Source organism: Pseudomassariella vexata (assembly GCF_002105095.1).
Source record: "Pseudomassariella vexata strain CBS 129021 chromosome Unknown BCR38scaffold_3, whole genome shotgun sequence".
Classification (NCBI taxonomy): domain Eukaryota; kingdom Fungi; phylum Ascomycota; class Sordariomycetes; order Amphisphaeriales; family Pseudomassariaceae; genus Pseudomassariella; species Pseudomassariella vexata.
Window position 1 is genome coordinate 2,705,657 of NW_024467958.1, and position 23,420 is coordinate 2,729,076.

At 48.5% G+C, this 23,420-nt stretch overlaps 4 protein-coding genes across 4 annotated transcripts; 1 reads left to right on the forward strand and 3 right to left on the reverse strand.

Moving 5' to 3' along the window:
- Window positions 1-6,248: 6,248 nt before the first annotated feature.
- BCR38DRAFT_482395 (uncharacterized protein) lies at window positions 6,249-9,319 on the reverse strand (the record flags this gene model as incomplete). The annotated part of the gene is made up of 4 exons (XM_040863498.1): window positions 6,249-8,637; window positions 8,698-8,891; window positions 8,960-9,171; window positions 9,280-9,319. 4 exons carry the CDS (start codon window positions 9,317-9,319, stop codon window positions 6,249-6,251), a joined length of 2,835 nt encoding a protein of 944 aa, XP_040719208.1.
- A 2,270-nt stretch (window positions 9,320-11,589) lies between these two features.
- BCR38DRAFT_335416 (interferon-related developmental regulator-domain-containing protein) lies at window positions 11,590-12,972 on the forward strand (the record flags this gene model as incomplete). The annotated part of the gene is made up of 2 exons (XM_040855385.1): window positions 11,590-12,462; window positions 12,538-12,972. The coding sequence occupies 2 exons, from the start codon at window positions 11,590-11,592 to the stop codon at window positions 12,970-12,972; spliced, it is 1,308 nt and encodes a 435-aa protein (XP_040719209.1).
- Window positions 12,973-15,410: 2,438 nt separating this feature from the next.
- BCR38DRAFT_335927 (RlpA-like double-psi beta-barrel-protein domain-containing protein-containing protein) lies at window positions 15,411-16,502 on the reverse strand (the record flags this gene model as incomplete). Its single annotated transcript, XM_040855421.1, has 2 exons — window positions 15,411-15,821; window positions 15,903-16,502. 2 exons carry the CDS (start codon window positions 16,500-16,502, stop codon window positions 15,411-15,413), a joined length of 1,011 nt encoding a protein of 336 aa, XP_040719210.1.
- Window positions 16,503-22,508: 6,006 nt separating this feature from the next.
- Window positions 22,509-22,949, reverse strand: BCR38DRAFT_406802 (uncharacterized protein; the record flags this gene model as incomplete). The annotated part of the gene is made up of 2 exons (XM_040858088.1): window positions 22,509-22,610; window positions 22,725-22,949. 2 exons carry the CDS (start codon window positions 22,947-22,949, stop codon window positions 22,509-22,511), a joined length of 327 nt encoding a protein of 108 aa, XP_040719211.1.
- Between the last annotated feature and the right edge of the window lie 471 nt (window positions 22,950-23,420).

Consider the following 23,420-nt stretch of genomic DNA (forward strand, 5'->3'; position numbering starts at 1 on the left):
CTTACATCAGTGGCTCTAGCTCTCTAAGTCGTCCCCCTCCTCATGTTACGAACCGTTGGCCCTGAACCAACATTACAGGCCCGTCGGCAGGCCAGGTGGATACAGACGCTAGGATCACGGGATCCCGCATCGGAGGAAGGAAAGGACCGATAGGTCACGTGACCTACAGGGGTGGATATGTTGGATATGTTGGACAACCAACATATCCAAGTGGGGATCAGTGAAGGAGAGATGGGTATATAAGGGACAGGACTCCCAGGCATTTCACAGATAGACAGTCTCTACTTCAGTGATCAATATAAGCATCAATCTAACCCATTGGTGAGGCAAACTGCCTTGACGACTCTATTCCCAGTTACCCTACTTGAATACTTCAGTTACCCAGAGCCCTATACTCCATACGTCAAACCCCGATATTATTGCTTGAGGACTCCGCAGCAGGACTTAATTACTAGCACAAACTCTTACCAACTCTTTAGTGGTTACGCAGCTAGACTATTAGAGGTTTCGTTACACCTCACTGCTGGCCCCTTCTTTAGCAATCGGCACTGGACGCCCCTACGGGGCTAATGGGACTCTTGTACGATGTTAGAAGGTATAACCTATGTCCCCTCCTCATCCCCCGCTCTGCGGCGCTCTGCGGTTAGTAGCTCTCCAATGTCCGTAAATCACCTATTCGGATTCGGAATTGCCTTGCACTTCTTACCCCTTAAACGGTCCAGTTCCACTTTTAAAGAGGCATTCTTTGCCCTCTCTGTGGCGGGTTCAATTTCCTTATTTTCCATGCCTTTAGCGGCCTTCAAGAATAAGTTAATGTTGGACTCTTATTCCTGTATGGCCGTCTAGCTTAGGGGCAGGTTTGGCTTGTCCAGACTTATCCTATTGAATGTTTGGATGCGAAAGTGTCTTACGCTGTGAAATTGGCCAACTTGCAGTAGTTCGCCGGCCGGATTTGATAACATCGAGAGTCAGACTTACGTGCTTCCGAATAGGCTCTAATAAAGTTAGCCTTGTCAACAGGGGCAGAATCAGACGGATAGCTCAACTTTTCAACTTTCCTGTGGTATGTACGCTTAAGGACATGAAAGGGGTCATTTTCCGCTGGTTGCAAGTCGTAGGAGAAGTATACCGGTAAATAACAACAGTATGTGTTATATAGAAAGCAAAATGTCATCCACTCGTCCTATCAATCAAATTCAAGAGACTAAGATAATTAATTATTAAACTTGCGGAGATAAAACTCCCATAGCTATTCAGAATAGTCTATCTGGTAGTAGAGGGATCCACTAACGTATTTCACCCCCATTCCGACACCCTATAAAACAAAACACCACGAATAAAACTGCAATTTCAAACAACCACCACAAATTCAATTCTGAACAACTATACAATCGCTTTCAACAGTAGATACATTAGATATTTCTGAACCCGAATCATCAACAAGAGCTTCATTAGATACTTCCCTCATCCGCCGTACGTCCTCAATCCTTGCGAATTTCGCGTTTGGACTTATTTGCACCTTCTTTTTTTTCCGTGGCTTCATAAGCTCCAATCGCTGTTTCAAGCCCTCAATTTGTAATTCTGCGCTTACTAATAGATAATCCTTCTCATCAAACCCTTTTTTCATCTTTCTAAATAGCTGGCGTTGTGTAGTCATGTTAGTTTGTTGGAGTCGATTGAACTCCCTAAACTGGCGCTCTGTATCTACGCTCTTCTTTGGCGTTGACCATACAACATTGCCCTCTGAAGGCGCCTGGAGCGTTTTCTGGACTTGCTGGGTTGTAATAAGAATGTCTGGACCTTGGTGACGTGTGCGGTTGCTATTTTCAAGCAGAAGAGGGCTAGTAAGGGGCCTAGCGACATTTAGGGGCCATAGACCACTTGTACGCCAACCAGACTTGATATTTTGAGCCATTAGGGCCCTCTGGCGTGCTCTGGCGTAACAGCGCATAAAATTCCGCTTGCCAATAGGTGCTGAATCAGTTAATAGGGTTAAAAACCCGACCCCCTTGCGATATGCCGTTTTCATAGCTGAGAACACCCCAACATCGAGGGGCTGAAGGACATGAGATGAGTGTGGGGGTAAAAATAATAAGTATATGTTGTTTTGATAGCAAAGAGACATAAAAGTATCAGTTGTGTGACTACCGTGACCATCCAAAATAAGTAAACGAGTGTCTGAAGGGTCCTGAGGAAGCGTAAGGGGTATAAAAACGTCTTCAAGCCATTTGATAGCTATCGTATCGTCTGTCCAGCCCTTGGGGGATGCCTTGAAGCGCCAGTCCTTGAAGTCCTGAAGATTTCTATCAGGGAACCACTGCTCTTGGACGTCCTTGCCCTTGAAAATAACCAGGGGGGGTAAGGTATTGCCGAGGGCATCCACACATTCCAAAATTGACGTCCACGCCCTCGAACCAGGCTGTTTCTGGTGTATTGCGCGTAAGGTAGCGCTCCCGACAACTAGCCCAGAGCCCCCTTGACCCTCCATAAGGCCATGCTCATCCATATTATACCTGCATTGCGGCTTAATCACTTGAATTGCAGGAATACGTAGTTTTGAAGCAAACCAGGCTTGGATTACCTCGGTAGACGCGCCATTGATACGCTGAGAGTCGATACGGCGTTGCTTTTTAGTCTTTAGTGCTGGGTGACGCTTTAGAAAGGCTTCCAGCCAATTCTTGCCGAGTGGTTGGTGGTCACCTTTGAGGGCTAGGACGCGCTGCGCGAGCTCCTTGATTTGCGCGTGCGTTGGGGCTAGTCCAAGGGCTTCCTGGACCAAAACCCAGTCTGCTAAGTGTTTTTCTTGCACTGGAGATAGCCTCTGGTGGCTAGCAGAGGCCTCGCGACTTGATTCAGCGCTTTGAAGTCTGTTGATAAGTGTAGTCCTTGGTATAGCATTTGCGACGTCTAGAACGGCGGCAGCGAGGTCTTCTTCCGTATATGAAGGCATTGATAGCAGATCAGATCAAATACTTGGAATAAAGTCAATTGAAGCAAAAGTGTTTGAGAAATAAAAGGATAATGTAAATAGCGGTGTGGTTATTGTTGGGGTTTACAGGGGTGTCGGAATGGGGTGAAATACGTTAGCTTAGTTTAGGGGCCATATACGTCGCTTAGCTATAATAGACCAATGCCATTATCTATCAATCCATTTGGTGAAGTTATGAATTTCCGCTACGAGCACAACGTCTAAAAGTCGTCAACATATCACCAATTTTACAGCTATTTAGCCTGAAAGATGATTTCAGGCTATAGGATTCGTCCGTAGGCCGTCATGGCTTCAACAAATGAGGTCCATCGCTGGTCCTGATAGCTCTTGAGGAAGGTCTTCTTCAAGTCCGGAAAGTCAATTACAAGTGAATAAAGCCCTAAACAACGCGCCAGTAAACAGTTGATAATCACTGTAGTCAAGGATAACTTGCCAAAGCCTACCATCAGACCACCCTTATCGACATTCACAATATTATTTGGTTTAATCCATCCGCACTGCTTCACTCTAATATTAAAGTGCCATTTAATGGCCTTAGAGGTGAATCTATTGAATTTGACGTCTTCATAGCGTCTACCAATTTTTATTTTGATGTCAGCATGCCAAGAGATAAATCTGTTAAGCCAGTTACACCACTCCATAGCCTTTGATCCCCTTCTTGTTACAATAGGGCCGTTATGACGGCTTTGACTTAGCTATATGAACGGGCATAGCCGATATATTCTTGCTTTTGAGATCCACTTAACGAACCGGGCTATATCTGCTCAATGCTCTTGAGACGGTATGCCAGGGTTCTCTGCGGCACTATATTTTTCTGGGCTGATTTGTTCCGTAACAAGCAATTACCTTGACATAAAAATTTCGATCCACCATATGTGACTGCCTCTGTATGGGTGTGTCTAGTACTGTGGCAATAGTAGCGGTATTGATAGGTTTGGTCTAGTAGACAGAGGTAGATGTTAGGCAACCTTGGTGGGCTTTGCTAAGACCACCAAGGTTACCACGTGACTTAGCCCGTTGGGACTAAGTCCAACCTTCGTGCTCCATAGGACTAGATAGAATGTCATGCTTTTACAACCTCACAAATCTTTGACCACCTTTGCGTGTAACAGTAGAGGAGCTATCGAAGCAGAATATCACAGAAATTCCACTTTATACGCTAATCTACTTCGAAATGACGTCATGAGGTGTCACTTAGTGTCTCTTGAAATTGACAAATACTGTAAATTAACTACTGTCCCACTCACTAATTAACCGTGGTGCGAATAACTTGTACAAAAGTTGTTCACTTTGCGTGATAGTTATTTGCATCGACGGAAGTGTCACGACCTGGGTTGCATCGCATTGGTAGAGACCTCGATTAGGTGCTATCGACGAAGATTCTACTCTAAGGAGCGAAGGAAAGAAGATCACAAACTTAGGTTTGAGGGAGCGCGACTAAGTCGTCCACGCTTGGCGGGGCTCCTGCAGGGATTATGATTGGCTTCCCATCTGGCACTGCCATGGCAGGTGTTCCAGCTGTAGGTCACCTGGTTGTAGTGAGTCTGCGAGGGTTGACCTTCACAGGAAGCGGACGTCACAATCGCTCCGACCAGCGGGATACACGATGGAGAAGGAGGCTAAGGGCTCTGAGTGGATGGGCGAGGAGAAGGAAGGCCCGGCCGCCCTCCTAGATCACTGGGAGAAGAGATGGCTCTCCGGAGCAGCACAACACGACCGCCAGCGACGCACTATCACCGAGGAGCCGGAAGGCCCTTTGATACGAATGCCGAAACCGGGCAAGTACTCAGGCCTAAACCGACCGGAGGCGTCTACCCTATGCCAGATCAGGACCGGAAAGATAGGACTATCAGCCTTCTTATTTAAGATAGGAGCCTTCGGCGTGTACTCGCCGCTATGCCGCTGTGGAGAGGCCCCCGAAACGGCGGAGCACGTAATCCTCTTTTGCGGCCTGCTGGAAGGATCGAGAGAGCGCTTACGGGCCGCTATCGCACCGTGGCCGCTACACACCCGAAGGGACCTGGCGACGGCGACAGGGAAACCAGCAGTTAGTGGGACTATCACAAGATGGCTACTCAGAACCGGCCGGATGGCGCTTAGGCCCGGATAATCTCGATCTTCTCAAGGGGGACTTTGTTAGTAGGGTAAAACTAACATAGTATTGCAGTGGACGCAACGCAGTCGCTAATAGAGCGAACCTACGTAGCAGCGTATGTATTTAGTCCAGCCATTAGGGCACGGTTTGACATACGGGAGTACTTGCAGAGGTACCGGGGGCTTCGAGCCTACGGCGTATTTAATAATAATAGTAATAATAATATTTGCATCGGCTTAGAGAAAGGGTGGTGTCCCTTGGTACAGTCAGGGTCCAGAAGTGTGGGGACCACTTACGAAAATTCGCGCAACCAACTATAATCACTACATAATTTCATCCTCTCACAAAGGTATCAAAATGCACGCGAATAAGACCGAGTTTTTTAGGGAGCTGATAGCAGGCTATTTTAAAGGCAATAAGCTTACTCCCGTTCAGAGTGCCGCCATAATTACTACAGCAGCAGTGCTAGGCGACCTAATTAAGCGGCTGATTACTATACTAGAGCGCCGGCTTCACGTAGTGAAAAGACCCGTAGTTAGCACACAAAATATGAGTGTATACCCCCTAGGCTGTATTTTAAATTTATTTTATTTGTAAAATCGTTTACATTTCTGGAGAAATGGCTAAATGCTAGCTGTAATGTACTATAACAGTGTGATGTTCCAGCGGGGTGGCCCCCAGACTTTTGGAATATAACTGTAGCTATCAGCCCTCTGTTCAACCGATATGGTTAACTCACATTTGGCGTTTATTAAAATTGACCCCATGATTTTGCGTTATGCGATACAAATGCCTTATAGGTGTCACGACAACTTGGCCTACAGCATACAATACAAAACCACGATAAATGCAATCGATTCTCGGCCTACGTAAGTTAACCTCGCATTACAGTCAAGAAGACATTCCTCTTTCCTAGCTCGTGTGATGTCAATATGCGGAAAAGCTAGGGTCATAACAGCCATGACTTTGTAGTAGAAAAAATGTCAGTGAATCATAACCGTTCTTCCATGAATATCACCATATCCATGCCGGCCAACGTAGAATCCTCTTGGCTTCGACATTCAAACGCCCCGGCTTTCTTCGTGACGCCATATCAAATCACACACAATTCTGATCATCAAACCAATGCTTAAAGTCATTTGAAATCGGGCGCTTCCAGTGCATTCAAGCGAACTGCGGAGCTGTAGCAACCAATGTGGAGAAGACGGCAGCCGCACCTAGGCCAACGAAAGCTGCAACCTCAGCAACCCGACGTCCATACGTCGCCATTTTTGTGAATCGACGTCTCTTTGCCGGTCTCGTCTCGACATCAGCCTCCATCAATGAACCTGCTGCGGATTCAGGAGCAGCACTGTGGGTGGCCAGACCCTTCACAGTTTCTACCTTGGCTCTGTCTCTGGGCACTGACTTGACTGTACTTAAGTCCTCAACAAAGGTGTTGAAACATCGCTTGGGCGGTCTCGCGGCAGGAGACTGTTCAATGATTGTAGAGTACTGGACGCTAACGGGTTGCCTAGCGGAGCGAGACCCCGACGCGAGACTCTTAGCTGTAGCGTCCTCGGCTGGGGTAGCGGCGTGGGATGTTGTGTCGTTTGCCAAAGTAAAAATCTTCGCCACATTATCCTCCGCATAGGCATCGGTGCGAGTAGCGTTGGCGGAAAAACTTGACTGCAAGGAGGCACAGCGCTTGGCCGAAGTACCATCAATAGGAGTCTCCGATTCTCTTGAAACGGGCGACGCCTCTTTGGCCAGCAGATCCTGGATGGGAAGGCGCCGAATGTTTTCCACCTTGGTCTTAGCCGCCAACTTGCTCTGCTGGAATGTGAACGCAGAAGTCATGTCAAGCTCGGGGCTTTGCAGCCGCGTTCGCTTCTCTGACACGGAATTAGGAGGGCTATTGATGAAAGAGTTGCCCGTAGCTATCCAGGCAGACTGCACAGGAGGCGAGAGACTGAGCGCAGCACGGTCGGGCATCCCAAAGTGCAGCGTGTCTGGTACAATTTTACTGTGAGGTAGGGAACTAGCCTTGGCAGGGGTCGGCTCCGTCCAAGCGGAGGCCACCGGTTTCGCAGTTGGGGAAATAGGGGGTCGGGTTTGCTTGTTCGAAGTCTCGCCTGCATTGTTGGCGGTAGCAGAACCCAAGGTTTCTCGTATCGCCGAGATTAGTGGAACAGGCGAAGGCGGCCGGGCCACTGTAGGTGTAGGTGGCTTAATAGGTGCCGATGGCTTTTCAGACATTACAGCCGCGCGACTCTTATTGATATCTCGGGCAGCGAAAAACTCAAACTTTCCCGTTTTCTCGCCCAAGACCTGCGCAGTTGACTTGTAAAGTTGATCGCAGGCCGGATGGGACTTTGCCATAGCGGCATCTGAGGGGCTGGGCTGTCTCTCTCTCTGTCCGGCGGAGTTGAAAGATGCGAGGGAAACAATCCCTGGTTGTCCTTGAGCGAAGCCCGAAGGTTTAGATATAGCCTTCATTGCGTCTGCGAACTTCGATAAATTCGCATTATCAAGGTATGGGGGAGGAGTCGAAGCCCAAGGTGACAAAAATTGAGAGGCGGCTGGAGCATCTGTGCTACTGGGCGGGGGAGGGACGAACAATCCAGTATGTGGGTGTCCAAAGTTGAGCACGTTCTTCGCTTGCTGGGCCACCGGTGATGAGGATGGAGAAGAGTCCTTATGGGACTGGTCGAACAGGCTTGTCTCAACTTGGTCGTCACTCTCAGAATCCATGTTGTCATTCTCATCGAAGTAGTTCTCGTCGCGGAAGATAAGTGCTTCATCCTCTTCGAAATAGTCAGATGTAGAATCTGCGTCCATTTGTGATATACTGGAGTTATCGTCCTCAAGATCACTGTGGTCGTCGCTATCGCTGTTTTCAACGGCCATATCTTCCATGTTGGAGTGCTCTTCGTCCTCCGAGAATGGTAGATGCCGGCTTTCCGATTCATCGGAATCATAAGAGTCCGACACAGAGTCGCCATCATCGGAATCATCCCAACCACCCATTTCCATGGTCGCGTCGTGCATGGCAATGATAGGCGACAGAGAGCGCCGTTCGGCATTGTGCAAATCCTCCCGTTCACCTTCGGCATCCGAACAATAGCTCATTCCATCCGAGTCGCAGTCGGAGTCGGAGTCAGACACAATCCCACCGGGTCTCCAGCGAAGATCGTTGTGGGGTTCAACATCTAGCTCGGATTCTTGCTCTGAGTTATGATCTTCCTTCTCTGGCTCGGAAGCGCCGGCTTCGGAGACGGCGAGGTCAACCTCGGTCTCGGCGTGGCTTGGAAGATCCAACTCGCGTTCAGCCTCGTGGTCAGGCTCGTAGGTGAGATCGATGAAATCTGAGCTCAACGTCTCGTTTCTCTGAACGACAATGGTGTTCGAAGGCGTGTATCGGGACTTGAAGGATGGGCTGTCACCTGTCAGATCAATAGACTCAGTAACTCCATGCGTGCGGTTCTCCATGATGATATCGTTGTCGCTCTCGTCGTAGTCGGGAACGGTGAACTTGTTGGTGGAGGAGAGAATGGCTTTGGTTTCAGATATTCTACAATCACTGATCAGAAAATGTTGGAAAGTCGGGCACTTTAGACTTTGCGAAGCATACGGTTGACTCCAATTCATGTGTACCTCCACTGTGGAGGGTGGGAAAGTTTGTTGCGATCGATAGATGTCGATCCCGAATCGAATCTTGTCTCCGTTAGCAAGCTTGACTTGCTCCTTCTCGGGCAGTCGTTTCTCGGTTCCGTTGCTCGTATGGAAGGTGCCATGAAGTGAGCCGATGTCCTTGATGGAAATACTCTAAAGTTGGGTGGTTAGCCGCAAGTTTTATTGCCTGGGCCAAATACAGACAGCGAGGACAAGCTTACCTTGTTATCAAAGTTTGCTATCAACTCAGCATGCTGGCGGGACATCACCGGGCTCTCAAACCAAGCATTCGCGCGGCCGGCAACAAATCCCTTGGATGGGACCTTTGAGGCTCTGCCAATGAAGATAGATGTGTTTTTGGGGGTAAGTCTGATCTGGCGCTCAGGCTCGACGAACAGAGGACCTGGATTGTAGGCCTTGAGGGTAACAATGACTGGGATGTCTGGGTTAGCAACAATAACAGTACGGTAATGGCGGCGGAGAGTTGAAAGTCAGTGGGGATAGAGGGTGACTGGAAATAGGTGGAAATGAAACAACATACGGTCGCCCTCGTCTCTGGTGGAATCACTACTGAAGTCCATCTTCCCACGATGGACAAGAACCAAGAGGTGAGATGGTTGGCGTACGATCGAAGGTAGATCTTAATGGGGGGGGGGGGGGGGGGGGGGGGATTTAAGACGCTCTCGAAGCGATCCTGGTGAGTTTAAGGCTCCCCAGGCGACGCAGTTCTGATGACAGCCTCCACCCAGAATCAATCAAGCCTCTCCAGCGCGGGGAAGTGGCCCTGGTTGATAGGTGGATGCGAAGCAGGTGGCTTGAAGGTTTCTGAATGCGTAGGAAAGGTGTGCGCCTCGAAGACAAAGAGGTTTTGGTCGAGTTTGGTCGATCAAAAACGATAGACAGGCAAGATGAAGTTAATGGAATGGAGCTGAGAGGGGAAATGTGGTTGTAGTGAAGTTGAAGGTGCAGCCACGACCTCCCTCTTGCCTGCCCCTGCCTGGTGAGAGTCTAACCCAGGCCAATCAAAGTGCGGGGTGGGTTTAGGTGGTGGGGCAGTGAATGTGTCAGAGCTGCCGCCCTTAGCACTGACCCAGCAGTTCAAGTCGTGCTCAGATTCTGGTCACTATTTTTCTGAATTTCCTTGCCAAAATTCAAACACGAAGATCAACGGTTGTGTGTTGCCTTGCCAGTTTCACCAAATACAACAGATGCGATTGCCTTGCGTTCGGTTCTGCGAGGTCACGAGTTGGCAAGGACGGAACGGGTCGTTGGTTGGAGCTCTTATCACGATGATAAGGCCGCCGCAGGGGTTACAAGGGTCGGTAGCGGACTTGTTAGTGGATTTTGGCTGCCTGATATCCACAGTTGCACTTTCGGTACCCCGCGTCGAGACAGCAGTTGGCACCATTTCAACTCGGTGGATCAGATGTGATGCGAGGCAAAGGTGGAATGACATTTGGCGGTACGAGATTCGAGTCTGAATTGCGCCTTCAAATTTCCTTGCTCTCTATCTACAATTATTACAGAAGAACTAGTTATCTGAATTGTTCGGAGATTGAGCCATTTATTTAGCCCATCTCGACAAATGAACTCTGTTTGTCACCATGAACCATTGCATATACTCAGGCCGCCGCCCTCACCAGCAATCCCGAAATTGAGACTTCAATAGTCTAATACAATACTTTGGACTTGGCTGGAAAAAGGCCGGCGTTCAACAATATTGGAAGATCCCTCTGGCTTTTGCGCAATACGGTGTGGTTCATGCCCATAGCTGGCAAGGCGGACCATCTGCTCACTTGACACGTACAAACCGGGCGAGATCGACCTACATGTCAATTAAAGAGCACCAGTAGAGTCTAGCCTTCTACTGTGGTGCATTTGTTACGACACGAGGACATCTTATCGATTTTCGATCAAAGTCCAGAGTCCTCTTGATCTTGCCGTCTGTTTCCCGCAATTGTCCCGGTTGACAGCACATGGTGCAACTCCCAGCGGTTACTCTTGTGCTGCTAACCCCGAGGGCGTTGCCGAAAACCTGCTGCAGTCTGGATGTCCGCAGTACAGGTCCTGAATCTTGACAAGGTTATCCGAGGGGTCCGGAGACTCCTTCATCGAGAAACGGCAATCGCATTTGGCTCTATTGAGCTCACAAACATGCAGTTATTCCAGCACAGGAGTCAAAGCATTCGAACACCTGTGATCTGAAAGCTTGTCATACTCGTACACTGCAACCTCGTCACCACTTTGGATCCCATCGCGCGGTGCCATCTACTTGAATATATTACCCGTTGGGGCTTAGCTCCCCTACGACAATAGTGCAGTCACATCCTTGCCTGTGATCCAGTATCCTGGCAGACCATCACCAGCTGGGGGCAACCCCGCCATTTAGCCCTGGGTTCACGGAGGCAAGAGGTGCGCGGTGAAAAAGTGATTGCATCATCGCTGTCGCCTAAAGTTCAGGGTACCAAGGTTTGGCCCTGATTTCAAAACGAGTCACCGAGGCTTGCCATTCTGCATAATCCCATTTATATCCGCACTTTTCCATCGTGTATTGGCTTGGGAATTTGGTGCACCGTCCCAAAAAGCCCTTGCCAAAATCTCGGAGTCACTGCCCCAACATCCATTCCGTAAGCTTGTGCCAGACGATCCATAATAACCGCCAGGCAACAACACCATTGTACCGTACGATCATTTATTTCCATATGTACCATTCCGCGTGGAACTCTATTCGAGAAGGGCTTTCCATTTCTATTATATATTCCTCGAGTACCCATCGAACATTCTGTTATCCCCATATTTTTGCCACAACCCCCCAATTTTTTACGGTGTTTGTCGCTGAGACACCAGCATCATGAGAGACTTGCGCAAGAAAGCCCTCCTTGAGAGCGGCAAGACCATGTCGCGCAAAGCGCGCACCCGTGAAGTTTCCAATTTCGGCTCTACGAATCAGTCGCCATTGAGTTCCTCAGCCAACTCGCGCCCGGGTTCACGTGCGCCAAGTCGATATGCATCAGAAGACGAGGACACGGAGGACGAGGATGTTAACGACAGTCTTACCAACTCAGTCATTCATTCGGATGACGGTGAAGACGTTATCACGGATTGGACTGATAGGCTCAAAGATTGCATTAGCGAAATCCTCGACCGCAAAAGGAGTAGCGTTCACGGTCGTGAATCGTACATGGCGGCATACGTACATTTGACGCGACATCACTTTGCCGATACCATAATCGAGTCTCATCTGTACGAACTCATTCCAGCACTATTGAAGAGCATCCGTAGTGGTCGCAATACCGAGGAGAAAGTCGCAGCATTGAAAGCGCTCACAATGACCATGCTCTCCACCCAGTCGGACGGAATCTACGACCAAGTCTTTTCGAGTTTGAAGTCGGCAAGCGAGAGCTCGGATGAGGAAATAGTCAAGGTGGAAGCAATCAATACCATGACTGTGGCAACAATGTTTGGTGGAGGGATGGAAGCAGCTGCAGAAGATTTGATGGACTTTCTTCTTGAGATTATAGAGAGTGATGGACATCACATTGAAGCAGGCGATAATGGGCCTGTTGTCAGCACAGCCTTGACATGTTGGGGATTCCTTGCCAGCCACCTTGATGACCTTCAGTCTCAATCTGAACAAGCCATCGAGGCCTTCACGGAGCAACTCGATAGTACCGATGTGGATGTGCAAATCGCAGCTGGAACCAATGTTGCTTTGATCTTCGAAGTTCTGCGTGCATATAACGATCGGCTGGAAGAGGAACACGAAGAGAAGCAGGAATGTGCCAGACAAGAGGCAAAGGTGAACAAAAAGGAGTTCAAGGCAGAGCCATTTCAACCCTACGATCTCCAGTATAATCAACATCAACTTGTCCAGCGAATGACAGAGCTTGCAAAGGAATCCTCAAAGGCAGTGTCAAAGAGGGACCGACGACAACTACATGCTCGCTTTGCTAGCATAGTCACCTCACTGGAATCTGGCAAAGGCCCTGGGTATTCCAAGGCAGGCCGTGTTGCACGCGAGTCGGACAGAGGAGGTGCGAGGGTTTTTGACGCCGAGAAGGTGTTCTCAGAGTTTGGATACAGGGAAACGATCCGAGATCAGAACATGTCGCTGACAATCGACTCCTGGTCGCTGTCCATACGAGTGGCGTTCTTGAAGAAGGTTCTTGGAGGTGGATTCTTGACCCACTGGTCCGACAATCCGACTGTACAGGAAAGCTTTGACACTGCATGAGTTGGGTTTGGACATGCTTCATAATGTTTTGGGTCGAGGCGTTATCCAGTTTTTGATTTAGTATCAGTCTCATGTTGTATTGTGTCACTGAGATACCCGGCATCGGTTATTCAAACAAAGTGGGAAAAAGGGTTATAGAGATATAAGTTGATGAATTTATAAAAGTATCCAGGCAATAGATTTGGAATTACACTTCATACTCCATATTTGTGAAAAGAGCAACTCGTTATTCAGTGCGGGCTGTCCGTCATGAAATGCGTAACAGAAAACCAAACGGTTGGGAGCACGCGGCTTTGTCCCAAGAACGACTTGCCGGCTTCACGTTGTTCCTCGTGCACCTCTTTAAGTCCTCCAAGTTATACCCCATGCATCTCAAAGTAGTTCCAACGACATACCTTACCACCAGTAGGAGCTAGTCCTCGGCAACATCACATCATCACTTTTCACCAACGAACGACTTGTTTGTAACAGGTCCGCTGCTCTCTTGATTTAGTTGTACCATGACCTATGACCAACCAGCGGTCACCCTCACGCTAGCCGGCTCAGTAGAAACCGGCTCATGGTACTAGAAACTGACGCCGTTTTACTCTGTATTGTATTAGCCGACAACGACAAAGAGTTTTACGCCTTCCTCCCTCGCTAGTAACCACGACTCCTGCACTACGCAGGGAATATACAGTGCGATGAAAAACAGGTTAACTGATGACCATTCAAGCTTAATAATATTAAGGGACGTTGTGGCAACGTCATCAATTCAACAAGCCTTGGTCTGGAGAAGGCTGCATATGGATAGAGGCGCATTGATTGCTTCCTGCTGTGACATGAGGCAAACTCCTCGAGACTGGGTAGCACCCCCTGGACTGTTATTGGTTTGGTGCGGGTTTGTCCAACATGTCTGAGGCTGGTGTATACCTGAGTGATCATCGGCCAGTCTTGGTTGATTTCACACTATAGGTGGAGTGAGTGGGATTATGACGAGGCTTGGTAGAGGGAGGCCTACTTCCACATAGGCTACTGTTCTCAATGTCAAGGTATGCCAATATCTCTCTACGAAAGTAAGAGGTTGAGTATGCAATCAACTACATGTAATCCAGCTTTAAAAATTGAACTTGCTGCGCATCTGATGTGTGGTCCTCGTGCCTCACATTCTTGTTGGCCTAGTCAATGCTTGTATCCCTACCATGCTTGCGTCGAACAAAACAAGAAGATTGGGGAGTGAATGTGCCTGCCATCCATACTACAATTTGACTGTACTATGAAGACATTATGTAGAATAACGCATAGATCGCTTAGCTGATTCCTAATACAGTTTCAAGTCAGACGCTAGGATTCAGTGTTTCAGGGAAAGTCAAAAGTGTGTTTGTCTAAGCTGCGTTATCTACTCACCTAGGTAGGGAGTACGCAATCGCAGAGCTCGCGCCTAATACTCTATAATCCGAAGACGAGGTCAGTATATCTACGGCACCCAAGCGGACGGTAACATAGATGACTTACCGAGTATAGTAGTACATGATCGCCCGGAATAATGGTTTTAAACCAGGCATAACAGTTCGGTTGCACTATTTGCTAGAACTGCTTTGTTACCAATTGCAACTACAATGAGAAGGGTTTCTGGCTTCAATCAAAGTTAGGAGTGCGTCTTTTTATGGTTGGATTGATATTCAAAGTTTCACAGCAACTGGAGGTGGAAGAGAACAAATAAAGGAAATTCTTAATTAGAAAAAGGCACAGCTCAAGGACCAGGCTAGTGTACTGGGTCAATATTCACCTCTAGAAAGCTGGTATTGGTAATGGTCAAACGACCATCATGTCATGCCTGATGGACCCAATGCGAGCGTACGGCATAACTCTGCTTTGAGTGAAATTTGTGAGCAACACCCAATTAGCCAACCAGTTCAGATGCCGTTCCCTCTTTGGCCATGACTAGTACGACGGCGCAGGATGGCGCAGTTACATAGTGGGAGAAGTTATATATCTTGATGTTGTTGAGTTGACAGCGAATCCGGTGTACTAGGGTGAGAGAGGGTATGGGATAAGACAATGGAGTGGGCGAGGACAGCTGAGCAGGGGGGTTGAATCATTGGGGGGAGCTTTTGGAGTGGTGGGCGTGATGCAGGACGAGACTGGTGTTATACTTGCGGTCACTTTGATTTAGGCCCTGATTTAGCCGTCGGCTGGTAATTCTTTCGCAACACTTACATTCTCGGAAGTGGGCGATGCCTTGACGGGAATTTTCTTGTATTTTCCTGACGGGTTGGTAAAGCTTGTCGGTAATGTTTAAGTGTGTACATATGATGATGGATTTCATTCCTTCATACACGGGCTTAGATATGGACATCTTCTGACTGATCTCGAAGCGCTTTCACCTCCATCTCAGATGGTAATATTTGTACAAGAAAGTTGAATCTTTTGCGGCAACATGAGCAAGGGCACCCCCCTTAAAAGTTCGACGCCGCCGTCACCTCGACATTCGCGGCGATACTAACATTATCGACCACAATCGTCTTACCACCCTCGCCAGTAATCCTGATGGACACCGTCTCCGTTCCAAACCCGCTCTGGTTCTCAAAGAAGTTGTACTCTTGGCGCTCTGTCGCAGTCCAGGAGCTCCCCCCATCGGTGCTGACCTCGAGCTTCGTCACAGGGACATTGGCGTTGATGACCTGCATGCTGAACCAGTAGGCCGATGTGCCCTCCTTGTTGCGCAGCGAGATGGGCGTCGTGATGCCGCACTCTACGAACTCATAGCTGATGTCGATGACGCCCTTTGATACGTCGGCTAGCGTCTCGAAGGCATTTTGGAAGAGGTCTAGGTGGCTGGCTTCGCATTCGGGGCATTGGTCGACGATCTGGTGGATTGTTTAGTGTGTTGATTCATGATGGTTCTTGGGATGAGATGGGATGGGATGAGATGAGATTAGTCAGCTTACCATGGCTGTCAACTTGTCACCGTCCGGACCAGTCACTTCGACACATTGACCGCAGTGAGCCGCAGTGTCCCAGGACGAGCCGGAGAAGGCGGTGCCAAACAGCGAGGAGGGCAGGGTGTAAGATGTGAAAGAGCATGTGCCGCCCGCCACGTTACCGCCGTAGAAGGTGGCCGAGCCGCTGACTGCGTCGCTATCGGCGACTGTACTAGCTACCGTGGTTGCAACTGCTGCTGCTGAGGTGGAAGTCGAAGTAGGCAAAGGGGTTGTCTCTGTGGTCTCGGCCAGAGTTGACGTCGCCGAGGTGGAAATCGAAGTAGGCAAAGGGGTTGTCTCTACGATCTCGACCAGAGTTGATGCCGCCGAAGTGGGGATAGCGACCTTCTTTGTTGCGGAGCTGATGACAGTAGCCAGAGTTGAGCTCTGGTAGACTGAGCTGGTTAAAACAGAAGTTGGCAGAGCCGCATTGGTGCTGGATGGCACAGAGACGATGGTGGTGGGAATCTGCGTAGTGGCAGAGAGCAGAGTATTGCGGTTTCTGCACTTGCGGCCGAGAGCCGGGCTGGCCGCAAGGGCGAGAACAAAGAATGACGATGTGTGCATCTTGAAAGAATGGAATATGAGAAAGTCGACTTCCCAGTTGTGGTGAATGAATGAATGAATGAATGGATGTGTATGTATGGTATTGTACCAGCCAGGGCTTGAACAGCAAAAAAATGAGCGTACGAAACAAGATGTTCTAATCAGTCAGTCCGTCGAGCAAAGAGCGAAACGTAGAGAATCTCTACAGGTAAGTAAGTGAAGGGGTGACTGAAATGCAAGGAGCGAGACGCTGTGAGATATCCCCTTCATCAGCACCACTAACGCACGATGCTGGCGTGGTTTAATTAAAAGTGGCCGAGACTTTCCCTACTGGGTTCCTAAGACCCATTTACAGCAGCTGCCCATTGCTGTTGTCTCTAACCGTATGTCCCGGGATCTAGGAATGCTAGTACAGATCACTTCGATCAATTACGAGCCAATTATAGACTGTATGCAGGGCACGTATCGTGGGTCCGTCGTTCGATAAGGCTAGCCAGGAAAATGCGGGCGTCCAGGTTGATGCGTGGACCTGAAACCAAGCAATAAATTGTAATTGGGGTGCCTGGAGACTGACAGGGTCCTTCCACGCCCTTGACAAGGGATACGCATCCACCTTGCATGTTCTAGGCCTCGGCAGGGGGAAAAGAAAACAGATATGCTATGTTTAGCAGTTAGGAGATTCCCATTTTTCAGGTTAGACGAGTAATCCGATCTATAAGAGGTCCACGACTTCTCCATATTCACTTCCAACATGAAGCTCTCATATTACACCTTTATAGGCAGTTGCATCTGTAGATTTGGCATAACGGGGCACCTGCATATAGTCCGTAGTTAGTTGCACTCATGTGTGAAAAAAAAATCGGAACCCCCTCCACGTGTGGAGAAACTCGACCGCAGCTGACATGCGTTCTGATTAGAGGAACAATACCCAAGCTTGTACTGAGCCACCACATGGACCACAAATTTCGAAAATGGGCAGCACAAAGACAGGTGCCAGGGACAATTGTGCATGAAGCCGGGATGAGACAAACACAAACTCCAATTGTGGATGAGGTCTTGGATGGAGAGATCATGTGGGCTACTTGAGTTTCGAGTATCTCAGTAGACGGAAGTCTTGCCTCCATAAAACACTCCTGGCGCATGCTGTATAACCCAAAGTCGAGGTCGATGGTAAGATTCCAAAAACATAGCCAGTTCTAAGGCTTGCTTGTGCGTTGCAGAGAGCCATATGATGAGTTGAATGTCATAAGTTGATCATAAGTGTCACCCATTTATTTGCAATAGGATTATATGACACGAATGAGTCAGTCTGCGGCCTCATCGGCCGGCAGGCCCGGCATATTTTTGGCGCGCAGCTCCCACAAGACGGAGCTCTCATCCGCCGGTGATCAACTCGTCAACCCCACACACCCAAGCAGGCTCCCGCACCCACAGACGTGCAGACGGCCGTTCCGCCGCGACCAGTATCTCCGCTCGGCCTCTTCATGACCTTACCTGGACGTGAAGCTCAACATGATGCACCTTGCTCTGGACCAATCGAGCCAGCCAATCCCCGCGTTTTACAGACAGGCTGACCCATGCGTGTTTCCGGGTGCCGGTATCGAACATAATATGGAGTGGTTACAGACACTTCATCCTACCCTTTGCAGCCTCTCGTGTGAACGTGGACTAAGGGTGTTCGAAGGCGGATCCATGGACCGCTGAGAAATACCAGACACGCTTAAGGTTTTGTTTCTCGTATCAAATCAAGAATCTCAGCGGAAGGGTAAGAAAACCCTTCTGCTCTCTTCATCCACTACAAGTGCAAAAGACTAAGATGGTGTCAAAAGATAAGCAAGCCGGGGCAGCCAGCAGAGCCCATAGTCTCTCGCTACACTTTCTCCTAGTCGCAGAGTCCGAGTCCTCAAGCGCTTCTATATTCATACGGCGAACCGGATGGAAAAGTGATGTCTCTATCCCTTGAACATTACGGTCCAGGAGCCTAGAGGAGAGGACGTCCACTAATATCGGAGCATGTATACAGGGCCCCCCCTGTCTGTGTCAGCGGGTTTGTACATAAGCGGTGCACTTGCTCGTGGAATGTACCAACCTGCTGTCAGTGCAGAAATCCTTCCTTGCATGACAACGCATCTGAAGAAAGACTTTGAGACCGAGCAGAAGTCACAAATACCCGTAGCGCAACTTCAACCTGCTTGCAATCTGGAAGTGAGCCTGAACACCCTGAGCCTGGAAGAACAATAAAAGAAACGCAACCTGACGCAAGACTCCTAGTGTAAAAACTGCAACTTCTAAAGCAAGTATAAGCAATTCCCGACCGTGTGAAAGAAACTCAGTATTACCCACTAGAGCCCTGTTACTAGAAAGCTGGCAGTAGGCTCAGCAGAGCTTGAAAAGTTTGTGAGGAGTCTGCAACCTTACACAACAAAATTGTCACAAAGCCTAATTGTGATATTTTCAGGTTAGCAGACTTCACCCATTGGAAGTTAGCAGTAAGTACACAAGAGCACGCAAATGTTTGTAGTGGGCTTTGCGACCTCACTTCTGCATATGAACACCGCATGTCAGTGACGGATCAAATTCAGACAGCACACTTGGTAGGCGTGGTTGCCCCTCATCCAACACAACCGTGCGGTACTAAGACGCGCATATTAGCAAAGGTTGACATAACGAGAGAGAGAAAGAGAGAGAAGGGAGACCGGGTAGAGGGGCGCATGGAGTAGGAAAGCACTCACACACAGACACAGGTCAACGGCGTTCTGATGAATACTTCTCTGGTAATTGCACCGGTTGAGTATTGTGTTGATAGACTGCGTGGTTCACAAGGCAGGCTTGCACTTCACCTTTGCGCCCAATGACTTGACACTTCTGATATGACCATGCATATCCAGGAGCATTCTAAAACCACTTGTTATTTATGAACTTTCGATATTTGTGGAGAGCATATGGCTCTAACGAAACTACGCAAGTGAGAATTTGTCAAGATTCTAGAGATACATGAACCGATAAGGAATTCCACAGCCAGCCACTATGAAGAAAGGGAGTTTCATAGAATGAATTAATTACCAAGAACGTTTTAACAATAGTTAGATATTCTTATCCGACCATATCTTCAGCCTTTTAAGAAGCTCTATGTCAGTCTCCACTGTAACGTCCCACACCCACATCCGGGACACCCCCACATGTGGGACACCCAAAAATGCCTCATCAACACCGCTAGCCTCCAACTTCAACCTCTTTTATCTTTACCAATATCGATTCAATCGTTACGAAATTTTACGTACATCTTCTTTACACTAATATAAGTCAATATACCGAAGATGATATTTATCGAGCTCTTCAAGCAATAGCTACCGGTTGTGACGGGCTGTCACGCCGTGCTAGGGGTTGCAATCCTTGCCACTACGCCACTGTACCAGATGTCTTCACCAAAAGAGACCAATACCAAAGTCCCTGACTTTGATATCTGCAACCACTTATCAATCTGTTCAAACCAGTGTAGGTCAATCACGTGACAACCGTCACACGGGCTCACTGCGAAACTATACAGCTCAACATGGCCAAATACTGTTAATTATCTAACTGAGGAGGAAAGTAAAATAAGCGAGTTTTCCGAGAACACAAACCATGTTTTTATATGCCCTCGATGGTTCCTTTGGTGGATCCGGACGCAAGGTTCTTGCGGCTCCGGATCCCATTTCAGGCACAGCCTGTCACACCGGTCAAAGCCTCCGAAAAGCAGCATATGAGCATGGTGTCCCAAGGTCTACTCTTTCACGACGGATTCAGGGAGCCCAGTCAAGAGATATAGCCTTCGCTGACTACCAGAGGCTCTCTCCAGCCCAGGAATCTCATCTGGCTGAATGGGTTCGAATCCAGGCTGCCCTAGGCCTCCCACCAACCCATCAACAGCTCAAAGACTTCGCCGAGCGTATCCTATAGATCCACGGAGACACCGAACCACTTGGAAAGAACTGGGTCCAGGCTTTTATCAAGAGGAACCCTTCAGTCAAGGTCCAGCGAAGCAGAGCTATCGATTCCCAGCGTATTAATGGAGCCTCAGCTAATGTGATCAGGCAATGGTTCAAATACCTCGCTATCCCTGAGATCAAAGCTATTAAGGCCTCGAATCGATACAATATGGATGAGACAGGTATTCTAGAAGGTAGAGGATCAAATGGTCTTGTTCTAGGATCATCTGAGACTCGTCCTATACGGAAGAAACAGCCTGGATCTCGAGCTTGGACATCTCTTATAGAGTGTATCTCTGCGACTGGTACTGCACTACCCCCACTTGTGATATACAAGGGGAAGTCTGTCCAGCAGCAGTGGTTTCCTCTGGACTTGACTCCATACGAAGCCTGGAGGTTTACAGTGTCACGACCTGGGTTGCATCGCATTGGTAGAGACCTCGATTAGGTGCTATCGACGAAGATTCTACTCTAAGGAGCGAAGGAAAGAAGATGACAACTTAGGTTTGAGGGAGCGCGACTAAGTCATCCACGCTTGGCGGGGCTCCTACAAGGGTTATGATTGGCTTCCCATCTGACACTGCCAGGGCAGGTGTTCCAGCTGTAAGTCACCTGGTTGTAGTGAGTCTGCGAGGGTTGACCTTCACATACAGCAACAGAGAATGGGTGGACGTCAGACTCTACGGCTATTGAGTGGCTACAAAAGATCTTTATTCCTTTAACTCAACCAGAGGACCCTGAAGAGACTAGGTTACTTATCCTAGATGGGCATAGTAGCCACGTGATACGAAAAGGTAGGGGGACCCACTGTTTAGGTGAATCCCATTCAATTAGATACTATAACGTTGCGCACTACTGCATTATAGCATCCATCCAAATACCTAGCGGCTACTCTTTCGGAAAGTTCAAAAGGGCTTTGATGAGAAGGACTACTAGTTAGCTGTCGCACAGCGAAAGATTAAGGCAATAGAGGCAGAGCTTGAGGCTAGTAGGGCTAGGAAGCGGAGGAAGGTCAAGATGAGCCCAAATTCGAAGTTTACTAATATCAAGGCTATTCGGAAGGCTCAAATCGAGGCTAGTGAAATTGAGGATAGTACAGATGAGTCTAGCGAGTCTGAAAACCCTAGTGACGGTGAAAGCTGTATTGTAGTCGCATCAGAATAAGTATTAAAAAAGGTTGAAGTTAATGGTTATAATATACAGCGTAATTTTTAGGGCGTCCCACATGTGGGGGTGTCCCGGATGTGGGCGTGGGACGTTAATAAAGATCATGGGCTACAAGATGCCGTCATCGCCTTCACCGTGTCCGCAGATATCGCACTCTTATTGTAGATTCGACTACGTGCGACAACGAGGAGATAAATGAAGTTATTTACGGGCTTATTCCATGAGAATATCAAGACTGATACCAACTGGAACAAACATGAACAGCTAGCTGTGTGAAGCTATTGTGAGGCCCGTCAGGCTTACTTATAGACCAGCTTAGAGAAGCCTGGTTCGGGCAGGTCTATGAAGGTTTTTCGCGACACGTCACTGGATGATTCATAGTAAAACTTTACCAGAAGTCTCAAAAAGGCTGCATTTGCGCTAGAAATACTGTTTCCACAAGCGAGCAAGCACTTTGGGGTGTATTTCGAGTTTAGTTGGATGTATTAAGTAAATATATAGAAGGCAACGCATCCATGTAAATTGTTTTATTTTGTCAGAATTGAAAGAGAGGAAATACTTATCGTCTGCGTAAAGTCCGACGCTATGCCCATACCGGCAGGTCACTTCTGCCCTCTGCAGGACTTGCTGCAAGATTATGAGCTGGAATTGCTCCAGACACGATACCTTCAGAAGATTTGGGCTGTGACCTGCCGACGGAGGCTTTACCTGGGGCGAGGTGCTGTCAACGCACCGAGATGCCGTCCTCTAGGCGTTGTAGTTCATAACGGAGAGGGACTGCTGGCCTCTAGATAATTGGGGTGGGATCGAAAACGAGGAAGATAAGGAGTACATATCAGTGGCAACTACCGAATGCCACGGACAAGGCCTGATCGATTCCTGTGTGGAAAACCTACTTTTGCGCATTAAACGCCGGGTCAACCTCTGGTGGAAGGCCTTTCAGTATGATCCGGAACATGACAACCTCAAAGCCTCGTCCTCGAAGCCAAGATGACTATATATCTCAGGGATGGCAGTAGGCTATTGGTTTCACCAATCACGAAGCCCGTGGCGTGTTGGATCATGGAAGCGCTGGCACTTGCATAAATTGGATTCTATGACAGCATACCAGTTCTCCTTGGGATATAATGGGAGCAGAAGGACTCCTGGATCCGTCCTGTCGATGACTCCTGAAGAAACTCTCTTTGTCGGTGAACTTGGCCGTCTCCCGCCAATGATCGAGTTTGTCGACGGTTGGGTCCCGGACCGAAAACTCCCCGTCGACTTTGAGTACGGCACCTTCAGGGGAGGCATTCCAGAGTTTCACCTTGGGTCCGAAGTACTGGTCGAACATGGTATGGTCTTTTTTTCTTTTTTTTTTTATAAAAGAGCCCTTGGTCGAACCCTTGGGTGACGTCGATGTATTCGACCCATTTTTATTAAAACGCTTAGCTTCTGCTTGAATGTCGCGGTTCAGAGACTCGGCTAGGTCATTGATGGCTTTGCAAAGGCCTATAGCGAGCTTCAGTCATGAGTCTTGTTGGACCAAATAACCGTCAAAAGATGAGGGACCCACTCGTATTAGAATGAGGTATTTTTGGTAGTTATAAGTCTTCCTCGCCACGAAGCTCTGGTCATTATAGCATGTGGAAGAAGTGGGCACATAAAATGGCGCAGAGATGGATATCTTCGCTATCCTTGACTGCTTCATATTGCCGCAAATTACTGAGAGTCTTCTCGGTTTGCACTTGAGCGTTGGCATTAACCAACCTACGAGCGTCCTGGATGGCCTTGGCACACTCCCCGTTGGGACCCGGATATTCTG